A 16,786-nucleotide genomic window follows, 5' to 3' on the forward strand; every position below is an offset into this window, starting at 1 on the left:
AAAACAAGAAAGCAGTCCAGTAGCACTTTTTAAAGACTAACAAAATAATTTATTAGGTGATGAGCTTTTGTGGGACAGACCCACTTCTTCAGACCATAGCCGTACCAGAACAGACTCAATATTTAAGGCACAGAGAACCAAAAATAGTAACCAAGGTTGACAAATCAGAAAAAAGTTATCAAGGGTGAGCAAATCAGAGAGTTGGGGGGGGCGGAGTCAAGAATTAGATTAAGCCAAGTATGCAAACGAGCCCCTCTAATGGCCCAGAAAATTCCCATCCTGGTTCATACCGCGTCTTAACGCGTTGAATTTGAATATAAAGAGAGTTCTGCAGCCTCTTTTTCCAGACTGTTGTGAAAATTGCTCTTCACTAAGACGCAGGCTTTTAAGTTGTTAACAGAATGGCCCACTCCATTAAAGTGCTGGCTGACCAGCTTGGGGATCAGGAGTGTTCTTATGTCTGTTTAGTCTGAGCTGTGGAGAAGGCTGTGAAGGGTGGCTGGTGTGCTAACATGTTATGGATTTGGTCCCTGGGTACAAAGGTCAACTGGCCTCTCGGGGGGGTTTCCAGTCTTCCAGCATCTAGTGAAAATTTAATTCCTTTAATAAGGTGATTGCCTAAGGCCATGTCTATGTTACCCTGGAAGATCAACCTGCTCAGGTAGGGACGTGCAAAACTGAGCTATCGGGGTCAGCAGTCAACCCCTGGACTCCAAGCTGTCGTGGGGAGTGAGGGAGGCTGACAGGAGAAACCCTCCCATTGACCTTCCTCCATGAGGACGGCCAGGTCAGGCCACTTCAGAAAGTCGATTCTGGCTGCGCAGTTGCTGTGACTAGACTTGCACGTCTGCAGTGGACTCTCTGTGCCTACTGTGGACGTAACCGTAGTCTCGCCTGTGCGTGCCTGCTCAGGCTGGGATGCTGCCGAGCCGTCGGGTTGGCGAGGATCTCGTGGCTCCGGGGCGCAGAGCCTTACTGCCCAACGTGAGCAGCCGTGGCGGGGCCTGGTGCTCAGGCTGTGAGCCCAGCCTCTCTCAGGTGGTTCTCCGAAGGTCTCGGTGCAGAGGAGCTGGAGGGCGCCTGGAAGAGGGAGATTCTGGGGTTACCAATGGATTAAAGTGTGTCTTTCACCCTGCCCCTGCTCGCTGCCACGCTGGGGTTTGCGGCCTGTGAGGCCGGCATGCGGCGTCTTCCCGCCTGGCGTGAGGCGAGGGCAGACACGCAGCCGGTCCTGCAGGTCAGGCACGTTCCCACTCTACCCGGCTCTCCTGCGTAGAGGTGCTGACAAGGGAAACTGCCTTTTCCAGTCCTGGTTTCCATGGAGACGGGACATCGGAGGAGCAGAAGCCCAGTAAGCAGTTGCCAGTTCTCGGCGCGCCTGGCCTCTCTTCCTGCTGCAGGCAGCCAGCCCCCAGGACAAGATGTCGCGGCAGAGGAGCTCTGGAATAGGCAGGCCCCAGTGTATTGCACACTGAGTCATCTAGGCCTTTGAGCAGGGCTAGACGCGGCAGTGCCGGTCCACGCTCGCCCTTCAGCGCTCCCCGTGCTAGTGAAACAGCCGAGAGCGGAAAGGCGATTGCGGTGCAGGCACAGCTTCTGTCATCCACCTTCTGCTCGTTTCCTTGAGACCTCTCGCTACGCACTGGGGCACCGGTGGAGCCGGTAGCTTGGGAAGGTGGGGTGGAGAATGCCTGTAATTTTTCTCTCTCCTCCCAGGAACTGGGTGGTGGTATGCTGAGGATGCATATGGCCCCACTGGCCCCAGGGAGTTAAATCCCCCCCCCCCCCCCGAGAGAGGTGTGAACGCAGGTGATCTCTGGGAGCGAAGGTTATCGCCTGGCTGTCCTTGCTGCAGCAGCAGGTTTCTCCTCCTCTTCCTGTTTTGTTTAACGTGCTTGGGGAATGAGTACTATGTGTCGTCGTCCAGAGCTTAGTGTTGAGGTCAGGGTGAACTGTATCCCTGGCTAGGAACTGGACCTGTGATATGCTGAAGCTGCAAAGAAGCATGCTCACATGCCAATTCCACAGCGTTCCTCTCATGCCTGTGTTTGCATCCGTTCGTGATGGGCGCTTTGCAAGGAAGATGCTCCTGCTGACGCTGGTGGAGAGTCCCAGGAGCTGATGTTCAGCTGATTAAACATCCTTTGGTTAATTAAAGCAACAGTGTCCTGGCTTCAGAAGTGAAGCCCCAAAGCCAGGCCCAGCACATTCAGTATTCAGAGCGTCTTGGGTTGTTTGTGACATCTTTGGGAAGGAGTTTCCCACCAGCGCTGTACGCTCTGAGCTACAGACTCTGGAAAAAACCGGTATGGTCTCGGTCATGGGCTGACTTCTAGGTTTAACTCCCGAGTTCTGCTTCCATCTGTCCCCAGAGGGTCAGACACGTTAGTCGGCGTTGCAGCAACGCATCTTTCGCTCTCAAGGGGTGCTAATTCCACACTTCTCTTTTTAAACTCATCAGAGGTTTGCTGGGTTGTGACTGATGTAAATAGAGTCTTCTGGCTTCATGTGATCTTGGTTTTACTCCACAGTTGCGGCAAAGGCTGCAGTATCACTAGCGCTTTGAGCACCCTGATTGGAGCAGACCGCAGAGCCAGAGGTCCTGTCAGGGCAGGGAAAAGAATTCCTGCTGCGAGCGCGGTCTTCCTTCCTCCCATCCTCTCTGTTACTCCTGGGTTGTAAACTCTCAGTGAAAATGGTCTGCACCGTTGAGGCTGGCCAAAAACCCCACAGTCTTCTGGTCGCTTGGCCCAGGGGAACCTCAGATGTCACATTTGATGTCTCTCACAGAAATCAAGTATCAGAGGGGCAGCCGAGTTAGTCTGTGTCTTCAAAAACAACCAGAAGTCCTGTGGCACCTTCCAGATGAACAGATGTTTCAGAGCATCAGCTTTCGTGGGCAACGACCCACTTCATCGGACGCCGTCTGCCAGCTGATGCTCCAAAATATCTGTTCGTCTACAAGGTGCCACAGGACTTCTGGTTGTCACAGAAATGGGGCCGTTCAATGTGCACGTCAAGCTCTGAGTCCCGCTGGAACACTGGAACGGATATTACTTGCTTCTGCAGTGAGGGACCTTTCTCTGCGTGTTCTGCTCTGGCCCGTTGTGCTGAGACTTCACTGCTTTTATCCTCTGAGTTTTGCATGTCCCACCCTCACCTCAGCTGATTTGTTGAGCTTTGTCTTCGCCCCTACAGATCGGACGCTGAGGGCTGAGGCTGTGCAACTGATGGGAATTTCACTTCGGGGTGGCTGGTGTCCATCAGGTTTGCCCCCTGGATCTGGTCCTGTGGAGTAGCCAGCCAGGTGCCACTGCTGCGTGGGGCCGTGGTTCTCTTCCACTGGTAGCAAATAGTCTGGAGCTGGAGAGTTTCTGCTCTTGGGTCATTTGCTTGTGTCTCCATCAGATCCTGGAGAGCTTTTCATTGCCCGCATGCGGCTGTGGCTTCTGCCGCCGTGGCACTGCAAGTTAGAGCAGTGATTCCCGCGGGGAGAGGCAGGCTGGTGCTGGGGAACGTAGGCCTCCTTCAGAAGGCCAGCATACAGGCCATCTGTTTTGAGGGAGCTGGGGTGGGTGAGGGTGCAGGCTCTCCTGTTCCGTCCCAGGAAAGCATTGCGGTTCTGAACCTTGCCAGAACAGGCAGCTGCTTCGGTGCAGGGCCACCGTGTGCAGTCAGGGCACCAAAGCCACGGCCTGGTGTGTGCTGCAGTTTGGTGGATGCGACACCTGTGTCTGCAATGGCGGGAACCCGACACTTCTCTTTGTCCAGAGGATGCTCAGGCTTGTGTCCTCCTCAACTGCTACCCAGGCGAGGTTCAGGTGCCCCCCGGCTGAGCAGCAGAGCGCCCATGGCGCACAGCTGGCAGCACACATTCCGACCGGTGGAGCAAACCGCACGTGCCCCTGAGCGTATAACAAAATTTATTCTGAACATGGGTGGAAAACAATAGAGGAAACGCTGGTTCCCGGCTGGGTACGGCACGTCATCCCGTTCTGGGATATGGGCTGCAGGTTGGTCACATGCCTTAGAAGCTGGTTTGCCCCTGGGATGTTGCCGCTGGGTGGGAGGCAGGCGGATACCTATCTACACACGTTCTGCCTGTGGGTCCGTACTCAGCCGCGTTATGGGTCATCGCTACAATGCAGTTATTGCAGCAGCCGGTACTGTGGCGATAGTGCACTCTACAAGGCAGTTCCTGTCTTGCAGCGTGGCTCAGGCAAGGCGATCCTTTCACCTGAAGTCGCTCATTGATTTGTCTGTCCCTCTTTGCTGCCTTGAGCTCTCCATGGAGGCTTGAGGCTCAGCCGGCATTATGATGGGTTCATCCCTGGGGACCCATCTCTTTGGGGAGGAAATTCCGTCTTGTGAGGTGAGGAAAGTAATAGTTACGTTTGTGTCAGTCTGCGGCAGCTGAACGCTCTCACTGCAGTCAGTCGAAGGACGCGGGACTCTGCAGCCTATGAAATTCCCACTGCAGTCAGGCAGGGGCACAACCCCCGTGGCAGGGTTTTACCAAGAGCCCCTGTGACATACCTGGGGACAGTCTACACTAGTGAGGAGCTGGGTCGCCCCTGCCCTCTAACCTGGAGCGCCCTTTATGCTGTTTAGCTGTTACTGCCTCTGCCTGCGTGGTGCAATCCACCACTAGCATGTAAGTCTCTCCTCGCTGTCTGTGCGAACTTGCCACCTGTCAGTCACAGCCAGGTTTTACTGGCTTGGATTGTAGTGCAAGGTGACCCCAGCGCACTCCCAGCCCCGGGTGTCCTCAGAACCGGGCATCTGATATGGCACAGCCTTTTCCCAGGCAACGCAAGCTCAGGGAAGTCCAGCATTTGAGGAGTGGAAATGCTGCCCCTTCTGGCGCAGTGATGCATGGGGGGGCGGGGTACTGCCTCTTTATAGTCCTCTCTCCCCTTCAGCCAGGGATCAGGAGCCAGAGGGGTGGCGTGGCAGGGAGCCCCAGGCTGTTCTTTTGTAGATTTGTCTCCCCTGCCTCTTTTCCAGCCAGAGAATGGCCACTTGGCAGGTGGTGGCCCAAGGACCTTGTGCGCCTGGGCGGAGGCAGCAGCTTGCTGGCTGGGGTGCAAGAACTGGCTTGGCCGCTCCCCAGGCTTGGCTCATTTGTGTGTTAGTAACACCAGACCTAGGAACCTTAGAGTGCCACAGAGAGCGTCGGTGCCCGTGTTTCACCAGGACATGAATGAGCAGCAGATTCCGAGTTGAAGTGCTCTCTCCCAAGGCAGGCTTTGTACAAAGCTCACTAGGGTGGTACAGAGCTACAGTCTGTCTCAGCCCTGTGAAACTCACCACCACCCCGTGGGTTTGCTGAGAGAGAGGTGATCAGGTCTTGTGTTTCCAGGCATAAGACCGTTGCTGGACGGTGTCGGAAAGGAGCTGGCTCACCTGCCGGCTTCTCCACCTGCTAGCCGAGTGCTGCGTTTCCTGCTTTGCTGGGGGTGTTACAGCAGCATCCTGCATTCCAAAAGAGGTCTGGGCAGACCCCTGGGAGCTGTGATATGCTGGTGTCCAAGAGCCACGACCACCGTTACACCCTACCTCCCTCGTGGCTTGAGGAGAATTACAGGAGCGGATGGAGGGGAAGCAGGTGCCCTTGTTCCAGCCCAGGGCGCTGAGGATGTGTGTCTGCCCAGATCTTACCCTTGATCTGCTCCCACCTGACTTCCTCCTCCCCTTGCTTTCTTCCCTGCTCCCACCCAGGCTTCCCTCTTAATTTTTTCCATCCATGTGCGGAATAAATTTAAAAAATAAAAAACAGATGTGTGGCAATACACCTGTCTCGTAGAGCTGGAAGGGAGCGTCAGAGGTCACTAAGTCCAGGCCCCTGCACTCACAGCAGATTTTTTTTTTTTAAAAACTCTTTGTGGGAGATCCCTAACTGGCCTCCGCAAGGATTGAACTCACAGCCCTGGGTTTAGCAGGCCAGTGCGCCAGCCGCTGAGCTGTCTATCCCTCCCCATCCTGGTTAGCTGCACCGAGGCACGTGCGGACATGCACCACCAATAGACACATGCTGCTGGCTGTGGGCGCTCTGCTAATCAGCTGGGAGGCACCTGGGTGGCTGCTTAAAGGCTCAGCTTATAAGGAGCATGGCCCCCATCCCCTCTGAAAGAGCCAGGGACAAGGCCAGTTCCTAAACTGCTGGCCAGGGCTGTGCCAGTTGCTGACCTGGCTTTCAGGTGAAAGCCAGACATCCAAGCTCCTGGGAGTCCTGCTCCTAGGTTACTTAAGCTGTGTGTGCACGAGACGCCTTGATGTTTTGTGGGGGGGGGGAGATAAACACCAATCAAGTCCTTCGTGTGCAGCGTGCCCGTCCCTGGCGCCTGGGCGGTGCGAGGTGGGGGACGGAAAATTCCTTTGTTTGTCCCGAAGCTTTTAGAAAAGTCTGAGGTTTTGGCTCAAAGTGCACAGAGAGGTGCAGAAAAACCTGCCTGGGTGGGGCCACATACCCTCCCCCAGAGGTGCAGTACCAACTGGCAATCCAAAGGGGTGAAATCCCAGCTCATCTCTCACCAGGGTGGAGACTTCTTTTCCCCCCACCCCATAGGGAAATTTCTCAGCGCGGTGGCCAAATAATGGGGACATGGTTGGAATGAAGAGCTGAGAGAGAATCTTGCAAGACCAGTTGAAGGGCTGAGGTGCAATCCGAGTACTTATGTCTCCCACACACCTCCCTTCTGGTCTCTGCCAAACTCCCCGTGGTGTTTCGTCCTCACCTGTAAGAGCCCAGTGCAATGAAACACGGTTAATGCAATCGAAGGTTGCAAAACTGAAAGCTCAGCAGCCTGGAAATTCCAGAAGCAAAAGAGACGCCAGCTTGGGAGCTCCTCCGTTTCGGCACAATGGTAAAAAACTAGCTTCCTGCCTCCAGGCTTTTGAGGTTGTAGGAGCCTGGGTTGCTAGTGTGTAAAAGGTAACTTTGTTGTGGGAAGGACTCCGGAGGTGGAGAAACTGACTAGAGACAAGTTGCTAAATACACAACACACACCTTTTGCCCCTTGTTCATTTTGGTTCTAGAAATCACAGGGTTTACCTGAAATCACCCTGGATGGAAGGCTTGAAGGGAAGTCTGGCTTTCACAATGATGTCGTCCCTTTAAGGCTGGTCACCCACCTGGTCCCCTTCTCTGTCTTACCACACATCTTTCCGGTGGTGGTGGTGGATGCCTGGCCTATACAGACGTGTTCTGCATTCCGAGGACGTGCCGTGTGGCGTTGGGTGCAGTCCCTGTGTTATATAATTATACACAATTGCCTCTTGTTTTGGAGTTACGGGGCCAGCCTTGCAGGGGTGACCTCTCTTTTGTGCAATTACCCCATTAGGTGCAGTTTAGGCCACTCACGTGGCCTGAGTCTCCGATAGTACCTGGTTAAATGCCTTATGATTTCAGTTGGGCTGTGCTTTGGCTTCTTCCCTCCGGACTCATTCTGTATGGTTATTTGTGGCAGTTTCGGCAATGTTGAACCGAGCCCTCGGGTGGGCGACAGGCTGCTTTCATCTGGGGTTGGGAATGTGAGGCGGGAGGAGCATGTGAGCTCACCCCTCTGTTACTCCACAGGCAAAGGGGTTTTGCTTGAAAGGTGAGTTTGCATGAGACCAAGTCTGGAAAATTTCAGCCCAAAAATTGAGTGGTTGGGAAAGCTGCCTGCACCTGTGGGCACAGGAGCTTAGCAGGGTGCTGTTACCTGTCACCTGGCAGCTCTTACTGTCACGTAACTGACTTAGAGCATTGAGTGTTCAAATACTGGCCTTTCAAGTGCCCAGCTCTGCATGTGGCCTCTCTCCTCGTTGTCTCTCGTGCCCTCCTGCTGCTGGTGGTGCCCTTGCCGGTAGGGTAGCTGGAGACCATGCGCTCTTTGAGGCAAGGCCCTGGTCATGTATCGGCCTATTTGAGGTCGCTGTACCCCTGAAAGGGGCTTTGCACACTTGTTAATGGGAGTTTCCAAAGTCACCGAAGTGCACACAAGGCCCTGCAGCAAAAGTCAGTGGGACTTGGGCATGTGATTCACTTGACCACCTTTGACAATCCCGAGCTGTGCAAATAACCTTTCCCTCCTCGCTCTCCCAGGCGGTTGGCTCCGTTGGTAGAAGAAAGTGGGTGAGCCCCGCTGCTGCTGCTGCTGTTTGCTGGCTCTTCCGGGGGCTGTGTGATGTGACCTGAGCTGGTGGCCCCAGGGGAGTTCTTTCCCGGTGGGTAAGGGTCCGTGTTGCCCAAGAAGCCCACGTAACTGAGCGCTGTGCTGTGACTCTCCCTAGTGACCCAAGACCCAAAGGCGAGGAAGCATGAGCTGCTCCCTTCCTCCCTCCTTCCAAGGAGTAGTTCCTCGGGGACGGGTTTGACGCACAGTTGCGGAGGGGCAGAGAGAGGGAAGCTGGCCCTGCGCCTGCGTGTGCTGTGCAGATCCTACATCGCAGCATGACTCCCTCTCGCCCCTCCTCCCCTAAGAGCTAGGTACAGGCGGATCAAAGAGAGTCAGCTGGTGAAACCTGTGTGGGGGCTCTTCCCCGGCTGTCTCCATGGGAGACGATCCCCGGTGGTTTTGTACGTTTTGCTCACTGCTGACTGCGCTTTTCTTCTAGAGTCCAGGCCAGAGGTGACTCTCCCCGTCCACCTGAAGGATGGTCGTGCTACGGCAGTTTGGGCTGCTTCTCTGGAAGAATTACATCCTGCAGGTACTTTCACACCGGGCTTGCTGTGCAGAGGAGAGCAGGTGGCTCTGGAGATGAGGCTAAGAGAAGAAGCATCTAATGAATGATGCCTAAAGTCAAGTCACTTCTTAAGACCCTTCCCACTAAGTCCTCGAGCTCCAGCGAGCCTTTCTCGTTAGCGCGGGACGTTATGGAGAGGAGGCTGGCTCTGGGGTGCTGGGTATGAGAGAGGCCAGTGGCTGTAATTTGTGTCATGTGCTACACCCTCACCCCTGACATTTACCCGTCTTTGTCAGTTCCCGGTCTAGCCTGTTGTGCTTTTGGTTCTTTGCAGTCTGCTCCAGATAGGGCCTGGAGTTACGCCATCTAGCTGTCATGCCTGCAAAGCTGAGCCGTGAGAACAGGGCAGCTGGACTCTGGCTTATCTCGTTCAGCCGACTGACGCTTTGGAATTGGCATTAGTTTCCAGCCATTGAGATTCTGGTCGGGGGGGCACTGTTTTAAGTGCCTGCCGTCTCTGTTGCTTTTATTTGAGGGTGGGGGCTCCATCCATCTGGCATGCAGCCTGCACCCAGCTGGCCTGTTGCTCAGGGCACCGGGGCATTTGCTCCCCAAACATGGTGGGTGTGACATGCGGGATGGAACTGCTGCTGAGCAAGCGCCTCCCCTCTGCCTGCCCCACACTCCTGATCGCCACCGAGCTCCCCCACGACCCTGCTGTGTGTCGGTAGCGTGGAAGCAGCGCTTGCCGGGAGGTGAAGAGGTTACCTGCCTCATCTCTACCCTGACCGAAAGAGGCACTGGCTGGCGGAAGCGGCTAGGCTGTACACGGGCTCAGTCTCGAGCTTGTGTACCCTGTGAGTCACGCCACAGACCCCAGACGGCAAGACCTTTGAGGCTGGGACTCTGTCTTCCCTTTGCCTGTACAGCGCCTAGCACAGTGGGGTCTTGGCTTGCTCGGGTTCCTTCTGCCTGGGAGATACAAATGATGGTCATCGCTTTGGCCTTTGGCTCTGCCTAGAGTGAAGTGCCGTTGACTTGCGATGTGTAATGCTGTCACGAGGGAGCCCTGGTTTCCTCCCCAGTGCTACATTTTCCCCCTAACCTGTTTTCCCTCATTTCTCCTGCAGAAGCGACAGATTCTGGTGACGGTCATAGAAATCTGCTTGCCATTGCTGTTTGCCGCAATCCTTATTGCACTCCGTCACCGGGTGCACTCAGTCAGCCACCCCAATGCCACCATCTACCCCAGCCAGTCTGTGGACAAGCTGCCATGGTTTTTCCATCGCCCACAGCCCCGCCCCTGGGAGCTGGCCTACATCCCCTCCAACAGCACGGCCGTGAAGAACGTCGCGGAGGCGGTGGAAAAGGCGTTGCACATCAATATCAAAGGTTAGAAAGGGCGGGAGGTTCCTGGAGGGGAGGGAAGTCTTTTCGACTATAGAAGCTGGTGCGGACATGTAGGCAGGGACTCGTTTTATGGCCTTATTCAGAAAAGCGCTTACGCACCTTCTTTCAGTTGCCCGAGTGGTCTGTGGAAGAGATCGGATTATGAAAAAAAGGCCTCGCAAGCTGAGCACACGCTTAAGCGCTTTGCTGGACTGGGATTTGCAAGGAGGCTGTTTCAAATGTCACAGATTCAGCTTTGGAAGGGACTGGCAATGACCTTCCACCAACCATTTGTAGGGTCCAGAGTGGGCGGGTGCTGAGTGGGTGGCGCTGTTTGGAGGATGTTTGTACAGGGCTTGCCTAAGCGGGGCTGAGTCTGGCTGGTCTCTGGTACACGTGAACTAACCTCTCCCAAAGTGTGGTGAGGAGGAGGAGGAGGAGGGGAGAAGATCCTCTCTTGTGGTGGGATAACCCAACACCGTGGTACTAGCAGCTGGTGCTGAGAGGGCATCAAACCAGGGGCTGTCTTCAAGTGGGGAATGGAGCCAAAGGCGCTGATCCAAGCAGAGCTCAGACGAATTCCCCTTCCAGCCGCTTCTCTGTGCCCTCACCATGGGGCCCAGCAGGCTGCTAGGACTGACACCCCAAAACCTGGGGCTCCCCCTCCTGGCTGGGTATCCCATCCGCTTCCTGGAGCTCACTGTGTGGATGTCCCTGTCCTGCAGCTCAGGGCTTCCCCTCAGAGAGGGACTTCGAGGACTACGTGAAGTCCGATAACCGCTCGGGCAACGTGCTGGCTGCCATCGTTTTCACACACCTCTTCAATCAGAGCACAGACCCCCTGCCGCTGCAGGTGAGCGAGTCCCCTGGCCAGGCCCTGTCTGTGCCAGGGAGTAGGCCAGCGCCTCTCCCGGCTGGGGGGTGACCCCTCTGCCGCCCCAAGCTGGCGTGAGAGAGAGGGTATCCCAATTACCCTGTTACTGCCCCCCGGCCCCCCCGCGGTCTTTTGACTCCTAACCTCCTTCTCGTCCTGGTGCCCGGCAGGTTAATTACCGGCTGCGCTTCAAATACAGCCCTCGGAATGCCCCCCGGAGCGAGCAGACCGGCCTGAACCCCAACCTCGACCGGGACTGGCACACCAGCTACCTGTTCCCGCTCTTCCAGCTGCCAGGCCCCAGAGAAGCCAAGTTCCCTGATGGGGGGACGCCAGGTGAGCCAGCTCGCTCGGGTCCGCAGCTTCCGAGGCCAGGAGGGACGGTTGTGAGCTGTGGCTGACCTCCTGTGCAGCACAGGCCTGAGCTCATTTGAACCAGTCAGTGCCGGAGAGCCCACCACAACCCTGGCAGAGTGGTTCCCATGATTAATCCCCTCACCCCCAGCAATTTCCAGCCTGGCTCCTGCCTGACCTTGTCGCGCTTCAACTTCCAGCCAGCGGATTGCGCTGCGGCTGTTGCTGCTAGAGTGAGGCAGCCATTGCCAAATACTTGTTCCCCATGTAGGCTGTGATCGTCACGCCTTCAGCTTGTTCGACTAACCGACCCCGGTGCCCCTGCCGTCGTTAGAAGGCAGCTTTGGAACCCTTCCGTCAGTCTGATCCCTCCTGAGTTGTGGGCCCCAGAGTGGGAGCCGGGATCCCAGCGGAGGTTGTGCCAGAGGCAGGGGTAAAATAACCCCTCTGCTGGCAGGGGCCATTGCCCTGTTCATGCAGCCCAGGATGGCATGTGCCTGCCTGGCCTCAGCATTGCGCTGGGAGCTCCCGGTCAGCTGATCATCCACTGGGACCCCCGCGAGTTCCTGTTTCCCAGGATAGTTTCCCGCCTCACCCCACACGTACGGCCCTTGTTCCTGCTGGACACGCTCCTATTTAACCACCTGACAATGCACGCTGTTTGCTGACCAAGCCATCCAGTTTGCTCTGTGTCGGTGATCAGGCCTGGCCTGCGCGTTAGTTACCTCTCCCTGAGTTTTGTGCCCTCTGCAAACGTTCTCGGCCACGGTTTTATGTTTCATTCTAGAATGTTAAATTGCGCATGGCTGAGAACTGACGCCTGTGGGATTCCTCCCTGGAAACACCCCGTTTGACTTCCCCATTTACAGTTACATTTTGAGACCTCCTCAGCCAGCCAGCTTTTAATCCATATGACTGTGCCATGTTCATCTTGTATGTCTAGTTTTTAAGCAAATGTCATGCAGTAACAAGGCAGGTGACTCACAGAAGCTATTACATCAACACTGTTACCACCTCTATCAACCAAACTTGTAATCTCATTGAAAAATCAAGTTAATTTCACAGGAACTGTTTCACATAAATGCATGTTGGTTGGCTTCAATCATGTTATCCTCCTTTAGCTCTTTATTAGTCGTGTATCTGCCGCTCTTATCTTTCCTGGGTTTGATGTTGGACTGACATGCCCAGAGTTAGTAGGGTTGTGCCATTTTATCTCTTTCAAGTATCAGCACAATAGCAACTTTATTCCACTCTTCTGGAACTTTGCCTTTGTTCCAAGACTTAATGAACATTAACACTAATGGTCCATTGAGCTCCTTGGGCAGCTCTTTTAAACTCTTGGATGCAAGTTCTCCAGGCCTGCTGATTTTTAAAATTGTTTAGTCTCCTTTTCTGTGGTATCGTAGTCTGCCAGCTAGTGAGCCAAAGAGGCTGTCCTCTGAATAATAACTCCGTCAGCCTCGAATACCTCATCCCTTTCCGTACCTCTGCTCCAGTAAGCTGCAGCCCCTTGGGAACGCGCCGCTAGTGATCATCCTGCCCTGGCAGGCAAGCAGATGGATGCAGGCTTTCTCTTACGCTCTGGTAACAAGGGGCTGTACGGTTTAGTCCCTGGCTTGCACCTAGTAGAAGGCGATTTGGGCCTGTGTTGTGCGCAAGCGGTTTTTAAGGCAAACGGGTGACCAGCTGTGACCTGATGGGCTGCTCAGCACAATGGCTTCACCGTGCTCGTTCCAGTTGTTTCTTCCTCACGACACCAGGGCACCTGTCGGGTGTTGCACTTATTGAGACACGTGCCCTCTCTAGGACAGTGCACATTGAGGGAGAGTCGTGGCTCTGCCCGGCATCGCTGCCTGCCTCTCGCCCGGCAGCTGGTTTTGCTCCCGAACTGGAGGTGGGCAGCATTTCTAGCCGTCTGTGCAACCATGGGCCACGTGGAACTAGGTGGGGTGAGCTGGGCCTCGGCCCCAGACCCAAATCCCGACCTGCGCAACAGCTCAGCCCAGCTCCCATCTCTGGGCAAGAGGCGCCTCCCCGGCATGGCTGCGTGCCCCTCTCTAACACCCACGCTGCCTCTCCCGGCCAAAACCCTTTCCGATAACTCGCCGGCCAGGGCAGAGGGTCCCTGAGGGCGGCAGTGAAGTTGCTAGTTGCTGGGCCTGGCATCTCGAAGCCAGCGTGAAAGCTGGTTTTCGAAGCTGTGCTAGTCCAGCTGAGGTGGGACACGGCATGGCCACACGACTGTGGTTGCTGTCACTGCAAGTGGGGCCGTCTGAGCGACTGGGCTCCTTCCATGCAGCCCAGGATGGCACTCGCCTGTCTGACCACATCATTGCACTGGGAGCTCCCGGTCAGCTGATTATCCACTGGGACCCCTGAGTTCCCGTTTCCCAGCATAGTTGTCCCCGGCATCCCGCAAGTACGGCCCACGTTCCTTGTTCCTAGCTGGACACGCTCCCATTTAACCATCTGACAGCGCACGCTGTTTGCCTGAGCCCCGCTGACCAAGCCAGCCAGTTTGCGGGAAGAGGGTGCAGGGACCTCTGGAGCACCAGTGGCTTTGCTTCCGCTACACACAGGATGACAAGTGTGATCGGTCTTAGGGCTCAGGATGCTTCTCCTCCTGCTCCCGGAACTGCCTGGCAAGGCTGCCTGTTGTCCTGCTGTTTGCAGCGTTGCCCCTTGTCACTGGGAGCTCGTGTTCCATGCACCCCTCAGTGTGCGAGCTCCTTGGGGCGTGTTCTGCGGCTGTGCAGCGCCTAGCGCCATCGGGTCTGTCCCTGCTCGTTACGCTGCTGCAGGGCAGCGCACAGGGCTAGGCGCAGAGCAGTGAGCCAGCGGGAAGCTGTCCCCTCTTTCTGCAGCGCTCACCCCCCAACGCTTCCTCGTGCAGGGTACATCCGGGAAGGGTTCCTGGCTGTGCAGCATGCTGTGGACCGAGCCATTATGCAGTACCACGCCAACGCCTCGGCCTCCAGCCTGCTGGAAGGGGTCACAGTGGCTGTCCGGCGTTTCCCCTACCCGCCCTACATCAACGACCTCTTCCTCCTGGCCATCCAGAACCAGCTGCCTCTGCTGCTCATGCTGAGCTTCACCTACACCTCGCTCAACATCGTTCGCGCCGTAGTGCACGAGAAGGAGAAGAAGCTGAAGGTAAATGCCAAGCTGGCGGCCTGCCATTGCGCACTCTGGTCTGGGGGAGAGCGGGGCCCTGCTTCCCGGACACGATGGTGCCTGAGTGGCCCCCTGCTGTGCACTGGGGAGGTTGCTGTGCTCCCCTGGCCCCTCCGGCCTGGCTCTGCACCTCTGCTGGGCTCTGCACCTTCCGCCAGCTGGGAGGTGACCACGAGGGGAAATGGCGCTGTCCCAGCCTGCGGGCTGGCAGGAGACCCGAGTGTGCCAGGTGGGCTGGAGGCTGGAGGACCAGGGAGGCAGGAGGGATGGGGAAGCGAGGGCCAGGTGGATAACCCCGTGCGAAAGGAGCGTGTCGGACAAGAGCCCTGGAGCAAAACCAAGGACCGGCCAGAGCCATGTGTTGCTGTGTGCCTGGCGTGCCCCTTGGAAGGAACAAAGAGCCAGGGAGTGGAGTGGCTCAGGTGCTAATGGCCCTGAAGTGGGCTTGGGTCTCCAGCCAGCGCTCGGGGGACACTTGGTGTTTTCATGCTGCCGTCCTGTGGCCACCCGCCACCCAGAGTGGCTGGTGGCTACAGGTCAGCGGCAGGCTGGGGTTTCAGGGCGTGGGTGACGACTGCACCTTGCTTGGTTCTCCTCAGCCGCCTGGCTCTGTCCCACTCTGGAGATCCAGGAGGCCACCCTCCCTGGCTGTGCTCCTGCCGGCCGTGGGGCAGTGGGGGGCCTGCCTGTGGCTGGCTGCTGGGGCACCGGGTAACGTGCAGCTTCTGTTGGCCTCCTGCAGGAGTACATGCGCATGATGGGCCTCAGTAACTGGCTGCACTGGAGCGCCTGGTTCCTCATGTTCTTCCTCTTCCTCCTGGTGTCCATCTTCTTTGTCACGGTGCTCTTCTGCGTCAAGGTGAGTGTCCTGGCCCAGGCTCCCAAGGGGGGGGCTTTAGATGACAGGGCTGGGGGGGTCCTAGGCCCTTACACTTGAGGATGCTTCTGAGGTGCATTTCCCCGGCACTCTCTGCCCCTTTGGGTCCAGGCCAGCGATCCCAAGCAGGGGGAAGACCTGGACGGCAGTAGTGGGTGTGAAGGGCGGCTGGCCCCTTTGTGCCATGGGGAACGTGGAAGTTCCCTTTCCTCTGCCAGGCTGGGCCTCTGCTGCCCTTGGTTTTAGGAGCGTTTGCCTCCCTCTCTGCGGGCCACCTTAACAAGCTTGTTATGCAGCCTGCTCCTGGCGGGAGGGGTAGCTTAGTGGTTGGAGCATTGGCCTGCTGAACCCAGGGCTGTGAGTTCAGTCTGGAGCAAACAGATTTAAAAAAAACTGTTGAGGTGGTGCTTGGTCCCACCAAGAGGGCAGAGGAGACAGGACTCAATGACCCCTCAAGGTCCCAGTTCTATGGGAGAGGTTTATCTCCATATATTTTCTATTAACCTGTGGGCCTTCCTGCCCCAAGGTATCCTGGAGGGCAGAGCTTAGCCAGGTTCAGAAGGGGAGGGGTGTTGACATGGGAGCACATGGCCAATGGAGGAAACGTCCCTCGTGGGCAGGCGATCCCAGCACCCCTGCGGAAGGATTTCCTGGGCCTGCCCCTGGAGCAGCTAGTGCCAGCCACCGTCAGAAAGAGGCCCTGGGCTGGAGGGACCATGGGCCTGGCCGTTCTGGTGTTGAGCCTGCAGGAGCCCGGGGCATATTGAGGCACAACGGCCTCTCTTCTGAGTGTCGCTGCTCAGAGCGCCCGCTCGGTGCAGGCTGGAGCGTGGAGCTTGCCTGCGCCTCCAGCGCAGTTCCTTTCTCCCTCGGCCCTCCCCGGAGTCCATTCTGTGCCACCCCTGCCCCAGGAGGGTCGCGGGTCCCAGCCCAGCTGCCAGGTAACCGTGCTCCTACCCTGGGTTTGTTTGTAGGTGAGCCAGCAGGGAGCAGTACTCACCAACAGTGACCCGACCCTGGTGTTCACCTTCCTGGTGCTCTTCTCCGTCTCCTCCATCTCCTTCAGCTTCATGGTCAGCACCTTCTTCTCCCGAGGTGAGCCGGCCTGTGCGCGGCCGCCCCGCGAGGTGCAGCGCCTTCTCCGCTCCCTGCGCAGACCCGAGCGGCCGGCTTGAGTCCCCCGCGCAGCCTGGCAGAGCCAGCCCAGGGCAGATTGGCTGCAGAGCCGGGGAGAGCCCAGGCACCCCGCGCCCCACAGCTCCGTCGTGGTTCCTCTTCCCCAGCCGGTGGAAGGGGCCGTGGCTGGAGCCGCTGGCGGCTTGGCCAGAGCTGCTGGGGCTGGGCTGGGCTGGCTCCCCTGACTGCCCCTCGCTGCGGGGGGAAGTGAGGGGTGATGTGCCCCACTTCCCCGGCCAAGGGCTGTGCGAGGCTTGGGAGCGGCTGGGGGG

At 57.0% G+C, this 16,786-nt stretch overlaps 1 protein-coding gene across 1 annotated transcript in view; it reads left to right on the top strand.

Moving 5' to 3' along the window:
• The window catches only part of ABCA3 (ATP binding cassette subfamily A member 3), a 49,212-nt gene that overhangs the window by 6,592 nt on the left and 25,834 nt on the right, over nucleotides 1-16,786 (top strand). Inside the window, exons 2-8 of the mRNA XM_075010653.1 lie at nucleotides 8,602-8,694; nucleotides 9,801-10,062; nucleotides 10,785-10,912; nucleotides 11,104-11,269; nucleotides 14,181-14,440; nucleotides 15,204-15,320; nucleotides 16,313-16,433. Coding sequence (XP_074866754.1) covers nucleotides 8,641-8,694; nucleotides 9,801-10,062; nucleotides 10,785-10,912; nucleotides 11,104-11,269; nucleotides 14,181-14,440; nucleotides 15,204-15,320; nucleotides 16,313-16,433 — 1,108 coding nt within the window. The 5' untranslated portion in view covers nucleotides 8,602-8,640. The remainder of the gene's footprint in view (nucleotides 1-8,601; nucleotides 8,695-9,800; nucleotides 10,063-10,784; nucleotides 10,913-11,103; nucleotides 11,270-14,180; nucleotides 14,441-15,203; nucleotides 15,321-16,312; nucleotides 16,434-16,786) is intronic.

This window comes from Carettochelys insculpta, chromosome 16 (assembly GCF_033958435.1).
Source record: "Carettochelys insculpta isolate YL-2023 chromosome 16, ASM3395843v1, whole genome shotgun sequence".
In the NCBI taxonomy this organism is placed as follows: Eukaryota; Metazoa; Chordata; order Testudines; family Carettochelyidae; genus Carettochelys; species Carettochelys insculpta.